The 15,038-nt window shown below is 39.2% G+C and overlaps 1 protein-coding gene across 1 annotated transcript in view; it reads left to right on the plus strand.

Moving 5' to 3' along the window:
- Window positions 1-15,038, plus strand: part of CHAT (choline O-acetyltransferase) — a 101,021-nt gene that overhangs the window by 29,584 nt on the left and 56,399 nt on the right. Inside the window, exons 5-7 of the mRNA XM_020996744.1 lie at window positions 5,044-5,097; window positions 6,880-7,060; window positions 8,103-8,280. Coding sequence (XP_020852403.1) covers window positions 5,044-5,097; window positions 6,880-7,060; window positions 8,103-8,280 — 413 coding nt within the window. The remainder of the gene's footprint in view (window positions 1-5,043; window positions 5,098-6,879; window positions 7,061-8,102; window positions 8,281-15,038) is intronic.

A 15,038-nucleotide genomic window follows, 5' to 3' on the forward strand; every position in this document is an offset into this window, starting at 1 on the left:
TCTGAACTTAACAAATATAAAATAAATCCAACATGTAACTTTCAAAGCTGTTTTGACTGTGACTCCTTTTGGTCTCTCTTCTGTTCTCATTTTTTTAGGGGGGAGGGGAAAAGGACTCTTTCCCTAGCCTTTCTCTCTTTCCCATCCATCTTTATTTGAAAAAAGAAAAAGAAGGGGCAGCTAGGTGGTACAGTGGATAGAGCACTGGCCCTGGATTCAGGAGAACCTGAGTTCAAATCGGGCCTCAGACACATAACACTTACTAGCTGTGTGACTCTGGGCAAGTCACTTAACCCCAGTTGCCTCACCAGAGAAAAAGAAAACTTGGGCAATCAATGTGTATGATCAAGTAAGACAAATTCCCAAAATGATCATGTCAAAAAATGCATGGATCATTCTGCATCCTGAGTCCATCACCTTTGTCAGGAAGTATATAGCTTGCTTCTTCAGTTCTCTGGAACCATGGTTGGCAATTACATTGATCAGAGTTTTTTTTTTCCTTTTTGAGTCAGATTTTTACTGTGTGGCTTGACCAAGTGCTATGAGGTTTTTGTTTTGTTTTTGGTGAGGCAATTGGGGTTAAGTGACTTGCCCAGAGTCACACAGCTAGTAAGTGTTATGGGTCTGAGGCAGGATTTGAACTCAGGTCCTCCTGACTCCAAGGCCGGAGCTCTATCCACTGAGCCATCTAGCTGCCCCCTGAGATTCTTTTTTTAAAAATAATATTTTATTCTCCCCAATTACATGTAAATACAATTTTTGACATTCATTTAAAAAAATTTTTGAGTTCTAAATTTTCTCCCATCCTCTCTCATCTCACCCCTCCCTGACACAGTAAGCAATTTGATATAGGTTATACATGTGCAATCATGCAAAACATATTTCCACATGACTCATGTTGTGAAAGAAGACACAGGCCAAAAGAAAAAAAAACATGAAAAAAATAAAGTGAAAAATAGGATGTTTCAATCTGCATTCAGACTCCATCAGTTCTTTCTCTAGATGTGGATAGCATTTTTTTATCGTGAGTCCTTTGGAATTAGAATTCCTTTGGAATATTGCTGAGAAAGCTGCCATTCACCCCTGATCATTGCATAATATTGCTGTTACTGTGTACAATGTTCTTCTGATTCTGTTCACTTCACTCTGTTTGTATCAGGTCATATAAGTCTTTCCAGGTTTTTCTGAAATCAGCCTGCTTGTCGTTTCTTATAATACAATAGTATTCCATGACAGTCATATACCACAACTTGTTCAGCCAATTCCCAATTGATAAGCATCCTCTCAATTTCTAATTCTCTGCCTCCACAAAAAAGAGCTACTATAAATATTTTTACACAAATAAGTCCTTCCCTTCCCCCCCCTTTGATAAATCTCTTTGGGATACAGGCCTAGTAATGGTATTGCTGGATCAAAGTGTATGCACAGTTTTATTGCCCTTTGGGTATAATTCCAAATTGCTTTCCAGAATGATTGTGATCAGAGTTCTTAGGGCTTTCAAAGTTGCTTTTCTTTTCAATGTTGTTATTGTATAAATTCTTCCCCTGCTTCTGCTCATTTCAGTCTGCCTCAATTCATATGTCTTCCCAGATTTCTCTGCAAGTATCTCTTCATCATTTTTTATGATAAAATAATATTCCATTATATGTACATACCACAGTGTTTGACCATTTCCCAATTGATGGGCACACCTTAGGTTCTATTTCTTTATCAGTAAAAAAGAGCTGCTATAAATAATTTTGTAAATATAAGATCTTTTTCTCTTGTGCATATAGGAATAGTATTGTTGAGTCAAATTGCACAGTTCCATGATTCTGGGATCATAGAACCAAACTGTTTTCCAGAATACCTAGACCAATTCAAAGCTCCAGCAATGGTGCATTAGTATATTTATTTTTTTGAAGTCCCTCAGAAACAATTGTCAGTTTCCTTTTTTGTCACCTTGGCCAATCTAATGGGTATGAGGTGGAACTTTAGAGTTGTTTTAATTTGCATATCTCTAATTACCAGTGATTTAGAACATTTTTCATATGGTTGTTAATAATCTGAATTTCTTCCTTTGAAAATTGCCTGCTCATAACTTTTGACCATATATCTTTTAGGGATGTACTCTTTCAGCTTTAAAAAGTGTAGATTATTGTATTGTGCATAAATATTATGATTGAATTCAATAAATGTTTGCCTTATATATAAAAACAAAATTCATTCTATGAAATGGGCCGTGAAGAGCTATGTTTTCCAGGCATACAGTGGCTTTGGGGCAGAGCCCCGCTTATAATAGAGCAGGAAGTTGAAGGGATGAAGGCTAAAAAGCTCAGTGGCATAAGTTAGGTTGTGGATAATAGAATGGGAATTCCAAAGGGAAGAATGGAGACTAGGGTCAGAATGTGACTAACAAGGAGTCAGGGTGATTAGGAAGATAATGTCATCTAAGCACATGGTAAAACTGGCTGCCTGGCTAGGGAAGCCAGTACAACAGGAGGTGAATTATTGTGGCATGCTCCCTTAGAAGAGCTAAAGAAAGTGAGAGAAAGAGAAGACTTGAAGTACTAATTGTCCCCAAGCTCAAGATAAAAGTTGAACTTTGGTGTTTAGTGATTCCTAGGAGTCGTCTCTTCTAGTTATACATGAATTATTTGATTGAGGAAGCAAGGCTTAAGAAATTTGAGCACTAGGCTTTTGAAGTTCCAGGAAGGGAGGACCAAAGGGCTCTTCGAGACTTCTAGGAGTGTTGCAGCTTGCTTGAGGAAGCAAAGATTATGGATCATCTATTCTCACCATCTTAGGTGCAAGCAATATGATGCAAGCATTTCGATTTCAAAAGCCCTTGAATACCAGTCTAAGGAATTTGTATTGCATGTATGAAGGTACCATTGCAAGGTTTTTGAGCAAGAGAATGACATGACAAAAATCTGGGAAGATTGACCTGGTGGTGATGTGCAGAATGAGTTAAAGGAAACCAGAGGTAGGGATGCTAACAAGGAAGCTACTGTCATAGTCCAGGTGTGCACCCAAGCTGACTGGATATAAATCTTGGTTCCACCAGACATTTGGTGTTCTGCTGGTCTCACTGTGGATGCCTGGGACTTATCTGAGATTTAAATGGCATAAGACCAAAAGTCCCTAACAGCAAATTGTAGATGGATTCTCCTGATTTAGCACGTAATACTAGGATGTGATTTTTGGTTAATATATGATACAATTTGAAAATTATGCTTCTTTGATCTTTGGCTGTTCTGGGTTCCTTTGAAATCTTACTTCCTGCTATTGTTACTTTATATCATAACTTCTTATAGTGACTAGAAGGGGAGGGGGAGAGTCAAGGGGACCAGAATAAGACATAATTTTAACATATTATATAAGGTTATAAGTAGCCAGTATAAAGTAGTAATAGTAGGAAGTTAAGATTGAGTGAATGACTCTCTGTGCCTCTCCCCAACCCCTCCTGTTCCCACATTGCCTACCATCCTCCACCACCCTCTTCCCATCCCTAGACTGTCTGTTTCTGTATCCCTTTTCACTGTTTGTCTCTATATTTTCCGTACTCTTTCTCTCTACATCCTTTGTGCCTTATTAAAGTGTGATTGCAGCCTCATTTCCCCAATGCTGTCATAGTCTTTTCTTGCAAGTACCTAAAAAACTGGGTGTGCCTGCCCCATTTCACAATTTAATAAGTTAATTAGCGATTCACTTACTATACTGACTAAAAGGGGGAGGCAGCCAGAGGAACAAGAAACAATTTTAACACTTTTTATCTGTTCTTTATCTCTGTTTGCCGCCAATCCCACCTCCCTAGTCCTCACTGTAATATCCTTCCTTCGTTGTCACAAAATGAATTCTACAGTTTGTACTTAGTTAATTATACCGGCATCGATAGCCAAGCTGATCAACACAGATTCTAAGATCTCATGTTATGGTCAGAATTATCCATCAGGGCTGCATCTATTCTGATTGTATTAGCCAGATTACTGTGAAATTGACATAGCCTCTGCCTTTCAGAGTACAACCTTGAAGTCATCCTTGATGACTCCTCCTCCCTCCCTTATCCCACATATCCAATCAGTTGCCAAGTCTCAACAATTCTACCTCCATAGTATTTCTTACATCCCCCCCCTCTCTCCAGTCACACTATAATTGTTCTCATTCAGGTCCTCTTTCTTGGATTGGCCTCCTAGTTGGCTTCCCTAACTCATCTCTCCCCTTTCCAATCCACCTTCCATATAGAAGTGAAACTTACACAGATGGTTCTCACTGTAAGTGGCAGACCTACTCATATGAATCTGCCCACCTGATGTAGGCAAGGGAGAGAGAGAGGCAGAAAGGGGGTTTTGCACCCATGGAGAGAAAGGGTCAACACACGGTTCAAGGACAATGTAGAGGTTAGGGACAGAGACATGAAAACAGGAGGAGGAAAGCAGAACTGACAGGAAAAACGTTTCAGGGGCAGACACATCTGGGCCAGACACAGACAGGAGAGGGCTGGAGACAGACAGGGGGTACCCAAATGCAGATTGATGAAAGACAGGTACGTGGGAAGGACATGCAGGTGGGTGGGTGGAGTGAGGCAAAGGTCTCCTCTCTCACTGCTGGAGGTCTCAAGCCAAGCCCCAGTCTGGCGCTGGTGGCAATGGTGGCAGTCTCTTCATGGTCTGTTTCTCTACTTTCACTTGCAAGGGTTTTTTTTTTTTTGTGGTTGGGGCATAGAGGGGTGGGAGGTCATGGAGTGCCAAGCTGAGGGGCAGGAGCTGAGAGAGCACAATACTGTACAGTAAAATTAATGTAAGTGAGGATCCAAGGTGACTAGATATAAATCTTGGTTCCACCAGACATTCGGACAGACTGGACTTTTGGGGTACCTCATAAATGGCATTCCATCTCCCCATCTGTGCCTTTGCACAATACATTCTTTCCTCATCTTACCTTTTAGAATCACTAGCTTATTGTAAAGAACAACCTCAAGTACCACTTCCTACCTTGAGAGACCATAGTAGGGCTCCCCTGGCATGGCAGTCTCTGATGACTTCTAGTGTCCTTCTCTTTTAGGTTTACAGCCAACCTCATCTCTGGAGTGCTTGACTACAAAAACTTACTGGACAGGTAAGTAGTCTGGGGAAATATGGAAAGGCTAAGCCCAGCTATGTGATAGCAGAGAGTTTCCCTACAGAGAAATGAGTCACCAGGCGGTAAAAGAACAGGAAGGAGCTAGGCTGCATTGAGTGGTCTCCTTGTTTCCCCAAAATGGCAGAGTTTATAAAAATAACAGCTTATTTATCTATAGCACTTGTAAGTTTATAAAGAACATTCGACCCAACAACATGTGTTGTTGGTAGTGCCAGGGTTTTAATTAATATTTCATAGAATTTCTCAGTCTCATAGAGGTTAAATGATATGCCCATGCTCACACAATGAGTGGATCTTAGAGGTAGGATTCAAACCCAGATCTAGCACTTTCTCCACTGTACCAGATAGCCTCATATCCTTTTGCTCTACTAGACAAGGTAGCTCAACTGAAAAGGCCACAGACAGAATCAGAGACTTGAAGAGCAAAAGTCCCCAGCCCAAAAAAAATTTTCTCCAGTTATTGTAATGGCTTCTCATTATGTCTGAAATCTAACCTGATAGATTAAGCACTCCCCTCTACAGTTTAAAATATCTACCCTAGAAAAGGAAGACCGAAACCATTTCAGACTTCAATCATTAACACCTCAATCCACATTTCTCTATAGAAGATTAGTGAACCAGTCATGTGGCAAGCTGGTAAGGTGATAGAACTTAGTACGGTGAGCATCAATGTGGAAAAGGAATAGACTATGTCTAGAGCAAATGGAGGTGCTGATGTGGGAATGGAAGGGCCAATAAGCATGAAAGGGGCAACATGAGGAGACTAGGCACCTTGGGGCTAGCAGCAAGTGGGACCCCAAATGGGAAGATAAAAAGTCACAAAGGATACACTTCTCAGAATATAAATTTCCCCTTCTTCACAATTTGGGGCCATTTTTCATTCTACATACCCCTCCTCCCATCCTACAAGTATGGTAGGGGGAGAAATGCCAACAGTCAATCATAGGATTTGTAGAATTAACTGTCAAGGAGAGATGAGAAACCACAGAGCTGGGGCCACAGTGGCAGAGGACAAGAGCATGTAAGTTCTAACTGCATTTTATTCTCAGTTAGTAAAGAATATGAAAACTGGGTTCAGTGGGGATGTGTGATTCAACAGATATGTAGGGAGTCCTTCAATTTTTTCTAGGGCATCAGGGCAATAGTGACCACAGACATAGCAAGTTGGTGACTATTGGGATAGGAGGTGGCAAAACAATGTTAACTCTTGTGGATCTGACTCACTTCTTAAACCTCCTACTAAGGTAAAAGAAAGGGAAGAGAAAGCGATCTGAGGACAACCTTCAGTAAAAAGACAGAGATCCCACCTAGACCATTGTAGCATTCTAAGTGTAAGCCTTACACTACACGTCAGACTGACACACCTACACACACCCTTTCTAGCCCACCTGCCCTATCTTCAGACATGTGTGTATATACACATACATATGTGTACACACACACACACACACACACACACACACACACACACACACACACACATATATATATTTCTACCTCTTTACATGAAGATTTCCATGACAAATCACTGGTAACCATTCATTTGTGTAGATGGCTGCTGTGGCCCCCTCCAAAATCATTTCTACTGTTGGATAAATTCAGGAATGACACATAAATTGGAATAAGGGAATTGAGCTATCCATTTGATACTATAAAGAAGCTATGATTCTTGATGTACTTTGTCTCATCTAGTACAAGATTCATTCTCTCCCTTTCCCTCCCTGACTTCCTCCTCTTCTTTCCTTTCTCCCTGTCTAGCCATTCCATACCTATTGACTGTGCCAGAGGACAGCTATCTGGCCAGCCTCTCTGCATGAAGCAATACTATGGCCTCTTCTCTTCCTACCGTCTTCCAGGACATACCAAAGATACTCTTGTGGCCCAGACAAGCAGTATCATGCCTGAACCAGAGCATATTATTGTGGCTTGTAACAATCAGGTAGGTTGGTTTCATTTGCTACAACGTCTTTGCTACAATGCCTAAGGAGATAGACACAGACCAAGATCACTTAGTGAAGATTAGAGTCCAGGTCTCCTGACTCTTAATCCCGTTATTCTCTTGCCACTAAACTATGTTGCTTCTTACAATCTAAGAACTATCTTCATATTTCTAGAGAGTCAGGAGGTAGAGAATGTTCACCAATCTGTACTTCTGCAGCTTCACTAAAGACAGAACAAGAGGACATGGGCGACATTTGAAAAAGAGAATGCTGGGTGATGTCCTGTTGTGAGGACTGTTAATTAAATTAGCAGTGATAACCAAAGCTACATTTTAGAATCTCCACGCCTCACAAAGATACACCTCCCATATCTAATTCAGGGACTCCCAACAAAATCTTGTGCATTGCCCAATTGTGTAACTCTACAGCACGGCTTTTTCAGTCCCTACTAGTCCTCCATTGCTTTATTTAGAAAAAAGTGTTTCTTGGAGCATGCTTCACAACTTCATTTTAATTCATCAGTTTAGGAAAACAAGACCTTGATGCTTATCTGATCATGAGAAGTAGAAGTATCAAATAAATAAGACAAGCTGTTAAAGAAATTTGGAACCACATCCTGAACTGAGAATTCCCCAATGTGTAGAGGAAGTTAGCAGTAATGTGTGTGCTCTGGAATAAGGTCTTACACAATTCAAAGACCCTCGAGTGTTCATGGCTCCATAAGGGTAAAACTATAAAAGTTTTGTAAGATTTGGGTCTAGAAAACAAGTTTTCATGTAGCCAAATTCAGTCTACATCCCCTTCTCTGACTTGATGGCAATTTGGAAACTAGGACACCCAACGGTTTTAGTGCTAGATTTGAATCACAGTCTACTGGGAACTACCAAAAGCTACACCTACAGAGCTCATGGAAAGTTGAGTCACAAAGATTCCTTCTCCTGTGGGACCCTCCCTCAGAATTAAGTGAGAGCCTGGTGCCTTGGGGTCTCAGTTGAAGCTCAGTTTCCATGAGTTGAAATGTTTGACCTGTTTCCCCCACAGTTCTTTGTCTTGGATGTGGTCATTAATTTCCGTCGCCTCAGTGAGGGGGATCTGTTCACTCAATTACGAAAGATAGTCAAAATGGCTGACAATGAGGAAGAAAGGTTACCACCGATTGGTCTGCTGACGTCAGATGGGAGAGCAGAATGGGCTAAGGCCAGGACCATCCTTGTGAAAGGTTAGCAGCAGCATCGACAACTATCTCTTCATCCTCATCCTCATTGCCTTTCATTCTTTAGTGGTTGTGGTGGCTTCTATTCTTCAGGGATACAGGGGAGAGAATGAGGATAGTGCCACTAAAAACATCCCCATCATTCATAACTCAAGCCTCCATTCTGCCGTGATGGAACTGGAAAAAATACTGTCAGTATTAGTGCAATCTCTGAACATGAAGAACAATGGCAAATCCATTTGCAGATATAGTTTTCAACCAATAATATTCAACCAATATTTCAACCACCTTTTTTAAAGAGACTAAATAGCACTTGGAAGTACAGAGGTATACAGGACATGTGGGTATTTTTGTTCAATGGGAAGTTTTTAGCTTTTTTTCAGGGCTGGCAGTAATTGTTGAGGGTTTCACTAGGAAGCAAAAAAAAAAACTATGGTGATTTTTTTTAAAAACCCAAACACCTTCAAACTGGAATCCTAGAAGTACCAAGGGGCAATTTTTAGACACCTCAGTCTCTTCAGCTTTTTCCTTAATGAGAGACCAATTTGCCAGCTTCTTCAGGCCCTGTTCTGGTCCTAGTACTTCAGACTGACAGTACCTGTATTTCTCTGGCACACTAGCCGTTGTTCCTTGTCAATTAAATCCTTGGGACTTACAGAGGAGAAAATATTCTTTTTAAAATAAACTTGAATTGCCTCCTTTATTCAAACCCCTATCTAGCTGAATGGGACTGACTTGCAATGATCTCTAATTTTGATTCCTGGGTAAAGGAAATTTGATTCCTAGGAAAACAAGGCAAAAGGCTCCAGAAGTACATATCTCCATCACATACTATATTTAAATCAACTTGACAAATGTCAAGTACCTAAGGGAAGCAGGATGTTGAGTGGAGAAATCGATACATCAGAAGTCAGGACACCTAAGTTCTTATCCCAGTTTGGCCATCTATTACAATCCATTAGATTGTAAGCTCCTTGGGGGGCAGGGACTGTCTTTTGTCTCTTTTTACATCCCCAGCACTTAGCACAGTGCCTGGCACATAAGAGATGCTTATTAAATATTTACTGATTGATTGGTTGATTGATTAGCCACTGACTAATCACGTGACATCCAGCAAGTCCTTTAACGTCTCCCTGGTTCTCTATTTCCTTATCTGTAAAATGTCGGTGTTGAACGAAGCTGTGTCATAAGATTTCTCTCAGCTCCAGAGTCTTGTAAGTCAACAAGTCCTATGCACTAGCCATTGTACAGGTTACAAGTATAAGTTACAGTCCCTTTCTTAAAGGAGTGTACAACAAATGTAAATCAAGGCACATATACATGAGACAATAACTGATAGTAACAAAAATATTTGACTAAGTACCAAATGAGACTCCAAGTGTTGTTGATGTCCAGAAGTGGGAAATATTGCTTCAGGCTAAATTAGGAAAGTCTTCTTGGAAGACATACAAAGGCTTGATCCTTAAAGAGTGTTAGGATTTGGACAGGCAAAGAATAGTGGGAAAGGCATTGGAGGTAGAGAATAGTATGAATAGAAATGCAGAGATAGGAATGTTTAAGCCATTGTCCAGCTAAAGTGAAGGATTGGAAAACTGGAAGAAAAGCCTGGGAAGTACTTATTAGCCAGTCCTACTTCTTTATTAATAAGTCGGTATTATTGTTTTCATTTCATCCAATCACATTTCTCTGGAATTATCAATCGGTAAATATGTATGAATTGAGGCCCAGTTCTGACTTAGGAATTGTGCTGAATGCAAAGAAATATGACACATAGTCCCTGCCCTCAATGAATTGAATAAATTACTGAGATCCTGAAAGTCAATTAACTCTCTCAAGGGGCTACTATTACCTTCTGTTATTTTCCTTCTTCATGAGAAAGAGAGGGTCATCAAAATAATGGTCTGTGCTATTATTTTCAATTTCATTTCTAATTTAGTGAGTGCTCTGGACTATACCATTTCTCTCTCCTGAATGGTCAAGATTTGGTATCAGATTTAAATTCTTAATCTGTACTAACTGAAATTCATTAAGTTACATTTCCTAGAATCACAGAATTGGAAGGGATGGGAAAGCAGTGTAGAAAGTGGAAAAATCAATGGCTTTGAAGTCAGCTGTGAATGACCTTTGCTGCCTTGTAATTTTGAGTACGTCACTTAATCTCTCTGGGCCTCAGTTTCCACATTTATAAAATGAGGGTCTTTCTAAAACTAGAAAAATGTCTAAGGCCTTCTATCTCCAAATCAATGATCCTATTATCCTTCAACTTCAGTTGCCACATAATTAATAATGCAAACACTACACAAAACAAATTCCATCTACAACATCCTCACAAATTGTCATATCTTCTTTCCTAGAAAACATTTAATAATGAGAAAGTCTGTCCCCAAGAAAATCCATTCCATTTGCTCTAATATTTCTAAATTGATATATTCCTTCTGGTATGTAAGAAACAAAAAGGAATGCAGAACTTGGAATTCTCTTGTATAATTAATCCCTCAGATTTTTACAGCATGAGTGTGTGTTGACTGTAAGAACAAAATCAACAGGAAATCCATCACCAGTCCTCTCTCATCTTCCTGACAGTTCTTTTGCAAAGGGTGGGGATCCAGATCCAAGCCTCAGGATCAACATCTTTAATAACTCAGGTATTTCTCTCACTCCCTATGACTGGCCATCTCCTCTGCCTCTGTCTCTACCCTTTACAGATATGTCATGGCTTCATGAATGAACAGGTTAGCAGTTTACGTTCCACTCAAAAGCCTATTCCTTTCCTCCTTTTCTTCATTTGTTGCCATTGATTTGAAGGAAACAAGCATTTATTAAGCACTTACTGTGTTCCAGGAACTGTGCTAAGCAATTTACAAATATTATCTCATTTGGTTCTCAAAACAACCTTGGGAGGCAGGTGCTATTATCATCCCTGTTCTATGGCTAAGAAAACTGAGCGAGGCAGAGATTAAGTGAGTTGCCCAGAGTCACATAGCTATTAAGTATCTGAGGCCAAATTTGAACTCAGGTCATCCTGACTCCAGGGCCAGGCCTCTATGTACTATCCCATATGATAAAAAGCTTTCCTCAGAAGATAAATGGAAGTTCCCTGTGATTGTATTTTCTTCCCAGCTCTAATGTATTGGTCTGAGATAGCAACCTTTTAGGTCAGTGATTTCTCAATCTTTTCAAAGCTGTGATGCCCTAAAGTTATATGTCAGATTTTATGAACCAAACCATAAAATATCCCTGAAAAAATGTACTGTATAGCATGAATATATATATAATACATATATATATATATATAATAATACATATAACACACACACATACACGTACATACACACATGTACTAGGATTTCAGTTAAATTATTTAAAATTTCATTATTTCCCTGGAAACGACTCTTTGAGGCTACAAAATGTAGAGTTGGAATCATTAGGTCTAGTTACGAAGACATGTACTTTATCTCCAGACTCTACTGCCTGAACTCTCCCTCCCACTGCTTCTCCTTGTATTTCTAATTCCATGGAATCATTTATTTGGTCAATCCAGTCTATTATTTGATATATTTCAATGTGTCTTGCTGTCCAAACCTAGACTAGGTGCTTCTCTGAGGCAATGACATATCAACATGGCAGTAAGTCCAAAGTAAGTAAAAAACACTTCTTGAACTGAATCACACTGAATCAGATTCAATTCCATTCATACTCTATCAGGTGTACCCTATTCCCAATCACAGCCAATTCAGCTCAGGTTACAAAGTTACTAAAGTTACTAAACACCTACTATATCCAAGGCCCTGAACATACAAAGATCAAAATGAAACCCTCCCTGCCTTGAAAAAGTTAAGTTACTCTCTACCAGAACTTCTGACAAAACACTTCCTCCTCAAACACAAATAAGATCCTTCAATAAGTTTTCTTCCTGAAATCCCTGCTAACCTACTTAAGTAGCAAAAGAAGATGAAATACTGAATATTATAAAACGTAAAAGATATTCAAGACGAGAAAGGCAGTTGAAAATTTCCTCTAGTGAAAGATGTATTCCAATTTGTGTGTGTATGATTTCAAGCGTGAAGCCATTGCTGAAACTAAAGTATTGTGAAATTTACTGCTGAAAGGCACTCTGAGATCATCTAGTCAGTCTGTGGTTATATTAGAGAGGAAGATACCGGGACTCAGAGAGGTTAAGGGACTTGACCACACTCACAAGTATTGAAGCACCAGAACTGTAGCCTAGGACTACAGATTTCCAAACCTTTCCTCTTTTCTCTACATTACACTGGAAGAAAAGCTCAGTTCTACATTTCCAAAGCAGAATGGGAAAGTAAATACTCAAATGGACCTACAATCTTATTAATTTGGAAGTCTACTCCAACAGTGCAGATTTCCACCCATCCAGGCCTTCCTATTCTATGTAGTTCTGACCCAGATTCTCTCCATAAGCTTTTTTTTACTGGAGCCTTGCTTAATTTCCGACATCTCAAGGGTGTCTGTGGAGTGCTCTATCAGTCTAAACATATTGCTCATTTTTGACACAGCCAGCCCAATGACACCATTTATGCCTGTTCTTCTTTAGACGTTCTAGTTGGTCAAATGTTGCAGCCATTACCCTCTGGATGATATTCATTCTACTTCTTAGGAAACTGTTGTATTCCATGTTGAGTCATGAAAAACAAACATTTATTGAGCACCTATTATGTGTAGAACACTCTGATAGATGCTGGATACATTAAAAATACCCTCAGGAAGTCAGGCAAAGAAGAGCAATAGTTTACTACTCCATGCCAAATCACCTTACTTGAGTTTTCATCTCTCTCCAATAGTCCACAGACATCTCAAATGATAATAATAACATTAGTCTGCATAGAGAATATTCAGAGTGAATAACAATCCTGTGGGTAGTGTATTCTTAGACCTATTTTACAGATAAAGAAATCTAAGCTTGAAAAGATTAAATAACTTGTTTACTATCATACAATTAGGGAGAGAGCGAGGACTCTAAACCAGGCATTCTGAATCCAAAGTCAAGTGCTTTTTCTACTATACCATTCTGTCTCTCCAGACTAGAAGTTCTAGACTTGGGATCCTCAAACTTAGAGGGGAAGAGGAAGGTTAAATTATTATTTTGATAACTTACACCATAACAGGTTTCCTTTGTAATCTTATGTATTTTATTTTGTGCATTTAAATACATCATTCTTAGAAGGGGTCCATAAGCTTTACCATATGGTCAAAGGGGTCTATGACACAGAAAAGGTTAAGAACCCCTGCTCTAAACTAAGACATACAGGTACCACATAATTACAACTGCTACCAGCTAGATTCTCCTCAATTATATTGGCCATGGTGTAGACAATACTTTCTTCCCTTGTTCAACCCAGATGAAAGTGATGGTTTTTCAAAAAGGAGATTTACTAGGTAGAGGATAGTAAGATAAAACAAAACAAAATGCTATACCTTGATTTCAGGGAGTCATTTAACAAACATAAAACATTTAACATTCATGATATCTTCACGAGCAAGATAAAGACATGGCAACTGCATGACAATAGTTAAATGGATTAGTAACTGGATGAACAATGAGTGTTGAGTAATGGATTGATGTGAAATTGAAAGAGGGTTTCTAATAGAAAGCCCCAGGAGCCTCCTAGATTCAATTCTGCTCAAGATTTTCATTCAAGACATTAATGAAGACATCAAATCTGTGGATGATATGAAGCAAGAAGGTACACTTAATAGGAGTTAGATGTCATAATCAGGGTAAAAAATATCTCAGACTGGAACCAACACAGTGATATTTAATTTGGACAAATGATATAAAATCTTATGCATGAATTTAAAAATATCAAATATAGAATAGGGGAGATGTGGCTGCATAGCAATTTCTCTGGAAAAAAAAAAAAGAGCTCAAGGTTTTGGTAGCTTGCTAGGTCAATGCCAGGTCAAATACGCCCAGGTCCTTCCAGCAATCTTCTCAAGGTGATTTTGAGCTCCTCATCATCCTGTTTGTATTCCTTTGGATGAATTCTAGCTTGTCAATGTCCTTTCTAAAATATGCTGCCCAGAATCAAACATAATAGTCCAGATGTGATCAGATAAAGGCAAAGAACAATGGAAATTCTCCTTCCCTTGTCCTAGACGCTACTATTAATATGGTCTAAAATTGCATTTGGGTTTGTTTTTGGGTTGCCCCAGCACAGTGCCTGGGACATAGACAAATGCTTGTTGATTTGACCTAAGTTCAGGGTAGAAAGAAATCACTGTAGGTTTGGACCACCTGGGAAAGCTTCATGGAAGAGGTGAGATTTGAACTGAGAATAGGACCAAGATAAGTACAGAGAGAGAGGAGGAAATGGAAGGGAGAGAGATGAAATGATGCTGTGAACAAAGGCACCAAAGTAAGAAAATGCGTGTCATGTTCATCATAGAGCTAGTAGACTAGTTTCATTGAAGCATACAATGTGTAAGGAAGTATTGGGAGAAAAGATTGGAGAGGTAAGTTGGCACAGATTCTAGAGGACTTCTATCATGCCATTTTCTCATACCTGCTCTTCTCTATTTCCATTGCTTTGAAATCTGTTTTTCCAATTCTGTTATGTTCTGACCTTGTTTTTACCATCTTAACTGTGATATCTGCCATTCCATTTTCTATTGCATTGTATTCTATCTTCTATTGTATTTAGTCCTACTTTTATGCCCATTGATATTTTCAAATATTTTCTGTTTTCCATTTTGCTGAATTTTGTCATAATTTCCTCTAGAGGTTTATTAGT

Source organism: Phascolarctos cinereus, unplaced genomic scaffold (genome assembly GCF_003287225.1).
Source record: "Phascolarctos cinereus isolate Bilbo 61053 unplaced genomic scaffold, phaCin_HiC Scaffold_3;HRSCAF=262, whole genome shotgun sequence".
NCBI classification, from domain to species: domain Eukaryota; kingdom Metazoa; phylum Chordata; class Mammalia; order Diprotodontia; family Phascolarctidae; genus Phascolarctos; species Phascolarctos cinereus.